Source organism: Charadrius vociferus, unplaced genomic scaffold (genome assembly GCF_000708025.1).
Source record: "Charadrius vociferus isolate BGI_N301 unplaced genomic scaffold, ASM70802v2 scaffold68, whole genome shotgun sequence".
In the NCBI taxonomy this organism is placed as follows: domain Eukaryota; kingdom Metazoa; phylum Chordata; class Aves; order Charadriiformes; family Charadriidae; genus Charadrius; species Charadrius vociferus.
Window position 1 is genome coordinate 3,377,535 of NW_009649946.1, and position 7,151 is coordinate 3,384,685.

At 46.2% G+C, this 7,151-nt stretch overlaps 1 protein-coding gene across 1 annotated transcript; it reads left to right on the top strand.

Moving 5' to 3' along the window:
* The first annotated feature begins 836 nt into the window (after positions 1–836).
* On the top strand, positions 837–6,946 carry LOC104292130 (sulfotransferase 6B1-like). Its single transcript, XM_009891461.1, has 7 exons — positions 837–1,038; positions 3,058–3,203; positions 3,660–3,749; positions 4,446–4,572; positions 5,008–5,102; positions 5,529–5,685; positions 6,816–6,946. Exons 1-7 carry the CDS (start codon positions 837–839, stop codon positions 6,944–6,946), a joined length of 948 nt encoding a protein of 315 aa, XP_009889763.1.
* Positions 6,947–7,151: the final 205 nt, after the last annotated feature.

The window sequence follows — 7,151 nt, forward strand, 5'->3', positions numbered from 1 at the left end:
GTCTCTGTTGGGATGACCTGTGGAGATACCTATTTCTCCATCTCAGTACTCCTTATCTTCTGAAAGGCATCTGCCAGAATACCAATAACTCCCCCACTGAGAACAATTTCACACAAAGATTATATTAGGGACATGTATAGAGAGGAATAGACCTGAAGTCATACAGGTAGAATTTGATTCATGTTAATGCAGAACCTAAGTATTAGGGCTTCACATGAAGGTAACCCTCCTGTAGGATTTGGTGAAGTAAAAGTTTCAAATGTGAGTATTTAATCATGAGAAGTATGGCTTAGGTGGTACGTGTCCTTAGCTCTGGAAGTATCACCTGAAGTGACGATGTTACAGTGATTGACTGCAGGGTAGACCCATCACCTGGAAGGAAGTTGCACTGTTGAATGTGTATCCGTTAGTGGAGTCAACAACAAACTAGGTTGAGATCCACTATCCACATGTCCACTACATGCGTGTTGTCCAGTTTGCAAATTGCATTGCTCACCAGTTAAAAATATTTCAGGCAATATCCTCTATAGGTCTTTCTTTAGTTTCATGTAGCATTTTGATTGCTATTAGTTGTTGCCCCAATAGCAATGCTTGGTAAAAAACAGATGCCTGTTCCTAGTATCAGCTGCAGCAAAGACTCTATGTCACTATTGTCGGTCTCCAGCCCTGTAATTTCAAGAGGAGTTAACAGAATACAGAGTTAATCAGTGACTTGTACCTTCATTCCTGAGTGAACGCCCTGTCCGCTTTGCTAATATGTTGCATAAAGTTTTTCTGCATTGTGAAAAGACAGCCTGTGTCTGTTTGTTTGAAAAGAGTTCCACAGGGATAGAACCATGAGCAGAAATAGGGAAAGAGTCATCGAAATAGTGGAAAATTCTTTTGCACAGGGTGAAAAGACTCCCCCAGAAGACATGCTGTTTTCCTACAGAGGTATTTTATACCCTGCTACACTTAGCAGCCGAGAAACTTTGGAAGCTCTGAAATCCTTTGAAACCAGGAATGACGATGTGATTCTTGCAGGCTATCCGAAAACAGGTGAGTGTTGTTTTCTTCATAAGTAGTCAAGTACACAATGCTGCAATCCAGAAGTTTGTGCCAATATTTAACATAGCACTAATACCTGAGGAATCTTATGGTGAAATCAGACTTCACAGGACCAAGAAATTAAGTTGTAAGGTGTCTCTGGAGGTCAACTAATACAACCTTCTGTTCAAAGCAAGGGAAAGACCTAACCTTCAAAGTTGGGTTTGGTTGCTCAAGGCTTTGTCCATGAGAGTTTTAAAACTCTGAGGGTGGATATGCACAATCTACTGCAAATTTGTTGCAGTGTTTTCCCCTAATAGTGTTCTTTTGGGGGTTGGTGGGTTTTTTTGGTGTTTGTTGTTGTTTGTTTTTTTACTTCTGTGCAGTCAAACATCCCCTTGTTGTGATTTGTAATTTTTCCCTTTTGTCATTTCCTGACCAATTTTCAGGAGTTGGCTCTGTCTTCATAATAACCTCCAGCAATGGAAGACTGCACTGAGAGTCCCCTGTGCCTTATTTTTTTTTTCCTCCAGCCTGGGCAGACCAAGCCTTTCTATGCATTCATATTCTCCAGTTCCCAGTGATTTCAGGGATGTTCAGCAGGACTCTCTCCAGATTCCCCCAATCTCTTGTGCTTCAGTGCAGGACCTGCACATAATATTCAAGAGGTGAACTCACCAGTGTTGGGTGAAACAGCATAGTCACATGCCTTGATTTTCTGACTATGCTTTTGCTCATACAGGAAAGTATGTTGTTACTCTATTTGCTGCAAGAGCAATACAGGGAATATATCCTGCCAATGAGGGCAGAACAACTGCTGTTTCCATAGACTTATTGCATTGCAGAATGCAGGTGATTCCCATCTATCTAAATGGAAAGACATGAATGCCACCATGACTCAGATTATTTCCTCTCTCTTTCACTATGGTCGTTTTGGATTCCTTCATTTTTCTCTATTCACTTTAGAGAAATACCTTAAAAAGTCATTTGCAGAAAAAGAGGAATTGTTGATCCTTATCACATCCACTTTGTGTGCAACCTGTAGAGCTGTGTACAGACAGAAATGGTTTAAAGGTGTGAGGGACCACCTACATATCCCAGAAGATGTCAGTTGAAAACTGAGACTTGGCTCTCCATGCCCAGACCCTCTCACACCAGTTGTGCCAGGTTGCAGGGGCCAAGACAGCTGAGCCTGGTGCAAAGACGGTGACAACACTTGACAGTGTGGTGGTTTGGTTGATGACCCTTTCTGCTGCCAGTTATGGAAGCCTAGCTGGGGGCTGGGAATGAGGCCAAACTGTGTTGATCACAAAGAGACCGTAAAATGAAGCTGGTCGGGAGGAGGGAATACAGTGTTTGCAAAAACAGCACTGTGGAAGGAGAGCAGAAATAGCCAAGGGACAGTTCAGTTGGCCCTGTGCTGGGAGCACCACTGCTCTTGAGGAATTTCCACAGGGAGTAGCCTGAGGTGACCAAAAAGTGCCAGAGCCAGAAAGAGCAATAGATATTTGCCTCTGTTTCCAGTGAGGGATGGGATGTGCTTCTGAAGTGAGCAGGGTAGCACTCCACAACATCGGGCTGACAGCTCTATCCCTGTTAGCTTTTGGCATCCCTTGTTGATAATTGCCTAGTGTCCGTGGTTCAACACCAGCCAGCAACTAAGCCCCACACAGCCACTTGCTCACTCCCCACCAGTGGGACAGGGGAGAGAATCAGCAGAGTAGAAGTGAGAAAACTTGTGGGTTGAGATAAAGACAGTTTAATAGGTAAAGCAAAAGCCATGCATGCAAGGAAAGCAAAAGAAGAAATTCCCTCACTACTTCCCATCAGCAGGCAGGTTGTTCAGCCATCTCCAGGAAAGCAGGACTCTATCACATGTTAACAGTTACTTGGGAAGACAAACACCATAACTCTGAATGTCCCCCCCTTTCTTCTTCTTTCCCCAGCTTTTATTGGGGAACACACCCAGCACACCCACCTGTTGACAGGCTAAGGTACAATATAGTGCTACTGGTGTCTTTATCCTTTCAGGAACCAACTGGCTTGACCAAATGGTGAAGGAGTTGGAATCAACAGATGCCAAATATACGGAAGAAGAAATGAAAGAGCGAATAAATGCTGAAAAGAAGCTAGAGACATTTCCACGCCTAGAATTTGGAGACCCTGGGATATATGAGGTTGGCATGGACTGAAAATATTGGCAATGTTCTTCCTACAGGTAGTAATAGCTGACAGTGGTGGATGTCAGAGGCAATAAAGACCCTAGAGCCTTAACAATTGCTATGGTCTGCACAAGTAGCATGTACTATTGTCCCTGGTGTCCCAACAAAAGGGTCTTGGTGCACAGACAGTGCTGAGGAGCCAGAGGGTGCTCCAGCCTGGACCCTATGTGTTTGATCAGTAACACCTTCCTCTTGGGTGTCCAGTCCTCAGGCGTGTCTCATGTGAAATGGTGCTCTGTGGCAGAGGCTGGTAGAAGCCTATGCTAGCAGTGTATCCCTGTGGGTTTTCCAAAGGATAAGATCCTTCTTCTCTGATCTCACCTTTTCTTATTACTCACAATTCCTGAAAAGGCACATGTCACTGAATGAGCTACTTCTGTTCTGTCACATTTCTTCCAACTTACTTTAAAGAGGATGAAGAAACTGCCTTCCAGACGAATTATACTAACCCATCTGCCACCTCATCTCCTGCCCCCATCTGTTCTCCAAAGCAAGGCTAAGGTGAGTCTTCTCTTTTCATCACACTTTTGCATTTCCACCCCAAATTAGCATTCCTCTATCTGTGTGAGATGTGTTTTTTGCATTTTCACCTGGGCTGGTCAATGCACAGGCACATTTCCAAGGTTGAAGAGGCAGCGTGCTGTGTGCTGAGGCTGTGAACAAACATCCTCTCCCAGCAGCAGCTTCTCTGACTCAAGAAGTTAATGTCAGCAGGCTTGTCGCTGGGTGTCACGGCCTCTTCAGTTCTCCTTCAGAAAGATGCTTCCAGGTTTGTGTCAGAAAAGCGAGCAGGACAAGCAGTTATTCTGTTTTCTTTAACTTTCCTCCAAGACCATGGAAAGCCCACTACAGGCTGTGACTGAGATAGTCTTCAATGGGAATTGCTGCAGAGAGAAGCAAGGGTGCACCCACAGCCTACTTGTGGATCTCCTGTTCAGTAGTTCATGAGCTCATTTCTCTGGATTGGACCTACCTCAGAGTTATGACCCAAGAGCATCACTGAAAAGCTTCTTGTTTTCACCCTGAAGCTCACATTAGCAGCAAGTGTCCTGTCAAAACTCTGATTTCTTGCTCAAGAGAAGGAATTAGAGAGGATTTTATGGTCTGGTGGGTGTTATTGGACATGTGATGTGTCGAGAAGATGGCGTTTCAGTCAGTCACCAAACAAAAACCAAATTATGTGTTTTCTTGCTCCAGATCCTTGTGCTGGTTCGCAACCCCAAAGACACGGCTGTCTCCTATTACCACTTCTACAACAACATGCCAGTGCTGCCGTCCTTTGCCTCCTGGGATGAGTACTTTGCAGCCTTCATGAATGGGAAATGTACTTTGTCCTGCATCCTCTGGCATTCCTCCCTACATAAGGGGCATACACAGGACCCCATGCGTGGGAATCCTACCCCAGCATACCTTACCAAGGCACTCCCAGGACAGACAGATAGGGCCACATTGTGGCTGAAACAGGGAGTACCAGAGAGTTAGATTTTCTTTAGTCTCTAATTTAGAATGGAGAGATAATGAGAAAGATTTATCCTGACTTTTCCATTCCCACAATAGAGCTTGTGGTTCAGGGTACGTAGTGGCCAGAGCTGGGGGAACCTGCACTGACCTCAGCCAAAAAGAACAGACATGTTGAGCTGGTCGCCGCTTCGCCATCCTCGTGCCACGCTTGGGGAGCTGTCTGGGCTGACTCCTCTGATTTTGTAAGGGCCTGTTTTGTGGAATACCCTACACAGCTATGTCTCCTCTTTGTATGCAGTGGCCTGGGGATCCTACTTTGACCACTTAGTGGAATGGAACAAATACATCGACCACGAGAGGATCATGATGATGAGCTATGAGGAACTAAAAGAGGTGTGGCATCTCACTCATCTCTTCCTCGATGGCTGCACTGTGCAGCCCTCCTGATATGGGGGGTGGGGAGAGGGCTGTGGAGAAGAAGCTCTTGGGTCAAGCCTGTCTGCCCCTTTAGAAGGGCATGCGTTTCTGAGCTACTCTTCTATGTCTGGGGGAGGCCCATGGGGTTAGGAAGAGGATAGCCTTGCCTATTAGTGGAAGGAGTCATGTCTGGCACAGGCACAGCTGCTTTTGGGAGAGAAGAAAATTTGACGCTGAGGACACTGTGTGTGGGTTCCCTCTCTGTCATAGTTCTTAGAATTCCTTGGTGACAGTATGGGAGACAGTCTCCTCTGCAGGGCTTCCCACCAGGTGCTGGCTTCACACCACAGCCATAGTGTCAAGTCTTTTGGTCTCACCTCCGTGCTGTGTTCCTTTGGCCAGGACCAGATATTAGGAATGAAAAGGATTGCTGCCTTCTTTGGATTCTCCCTGGGTGAGGAAGATTTTCCCAGAATTGCAAAGAAGACCAGTTTCCAAGCTATGAAAGAGAAATCCAAGGAAACCCATGGAAAGTTTGGGGACATCCTCTTCCGAAAGGGTAAGTCTCTGCAAATGGAGAACCTGCCTTCTAAAGTCTCCTTCTGAGTAGACCTCCTCACTTAGCCATGAGCTTACTGGGCTCTCTAGGGAAGAGAGGTGTGGGTGAGGTTCCTGTGATATCCCATACAAAAAGCCCCTGCTATTAGCAGGATTTGGGGGCTGTTTTTGAGAAACATACCAGAGTACCTCAACTATCCTGGCTTCAGCCATTGTTTCTGTGTTGCCCTATTTCCCTGTGGCAGCCCCAGTTGGTTAGGCAAGTGAGATGTGAAGGTGGGGGCCGACACTGGTGTAAATTATGCCAGCAATTGTGCACCAAATCTGCTTGGGTTTGACGGTTGCTCTTTACAGAGGGGTGGTGGTGTGGCCTTTGCCTGGCAGTCAGGTGATGAGGCCAATCCCGGATCAGAGATCCAGGCTGCACGTGTCACTTCATGAAAGTCCCCTTTGGGAGGAGGTGCGCTAATGGGACAAGAGTCTTTTGAACCTCAAGGAATGCACTGTTCACTGCTTTTCTGGCCTTACAGGCATTTTCTTCTTACATCCTCAGCACTTGCTGAGGAATACTCTTGACATGGTTCCTCCCAATGGATATGTCGGTGTTGGCCCAAGAGATGGCCCCTCACAGACCAGGGGCCAGGGTTGGAGCTCTGGTAGCCCAACTGCTCCCCATGCCATCAAGAATCTTTGGTTTCTGACTACTGTGTCTGTGGGCATGGTCTTGCTTTTATGCTTTTCCTTCACCACTCCTTGGAGGAAGAAGGATTTAACCACTTTCCTCTCTACCACCTACCCCACTACCCTAAATAGCTTCTCTCTTCAGAGGAAGGCATTCTCAAATGAGCTTTCCCTTGTGACAAAACCAGGTCCATGTAAATCTTCATGAAACCACCTTGGAGACCCCCTCTGGGGAGGGAAGGTGTACAGGCAGCCTACCAGCAATGCTCCCTGTGGCCTGGCTGCCACCTTTACTTCTTATCTTTGCTACTTTACCTATCCTGGGAAATCAGAACTTTCAGGGGCATAAATCAGATCCCTCCTGCCTCATGGGTTCCCCATTGCTGTGTAGGTATTATCCTCTCTTAGGAGTGGCTGCTTTCAGTCTTTCATACTTCTTGTTGCACACAGGGGTTGTTGGGAACTGGAGAGACCTCTTCTCTAAAGCTCAGAATGAAGAAATGGACCAAAAATTTGAAGACTGCCTAGGAGGAACAAAACTGGCAGCAAAGATGAAATACAACGTATACTGCAAAGCCTGAAAATAAGCAGATGAGCAGCACGACAGCACGTCATGCTCCAAAGATGATTCTCCAAAGGCGGACAGTTCCTGTGTTTTGTCCCCATGAGAAAAAAGGGAAACCCCTAAGAGATCTACCTGGCACCTCCACGCATTTGGGTGGTAATTCTTAAGCATGATCTGGGCCTAGGGTGTGTGCTTTGCTTGATGCAACCAAATAAAATGTG

Excerpts from the sequence above, each read along its gene's own strand:
- LOC104292130 (XM_009891461.1), top strand. The coding sequence starts at position 837 with ATGAGCAGAAATAGGGAAAGAGTCATCGAAATAGTGGAAAATTCTTTT. Across the intron at positions 4,573-5,007 it reads AGCCTTCATGAATGGGAAAT|TGGCCTGGGGATCCTACTTT; the intron begins GTACTTTGTCCT and ends CTTTGTATGCAG. Across the intron at positions 5,103-5,528 it reads GCTATGAGGAACTAAAAGAG|GACCAGATATTAGGAATGAA; the intron begins GTGTGGCATCTC and ends TCCTTTGGCCAG.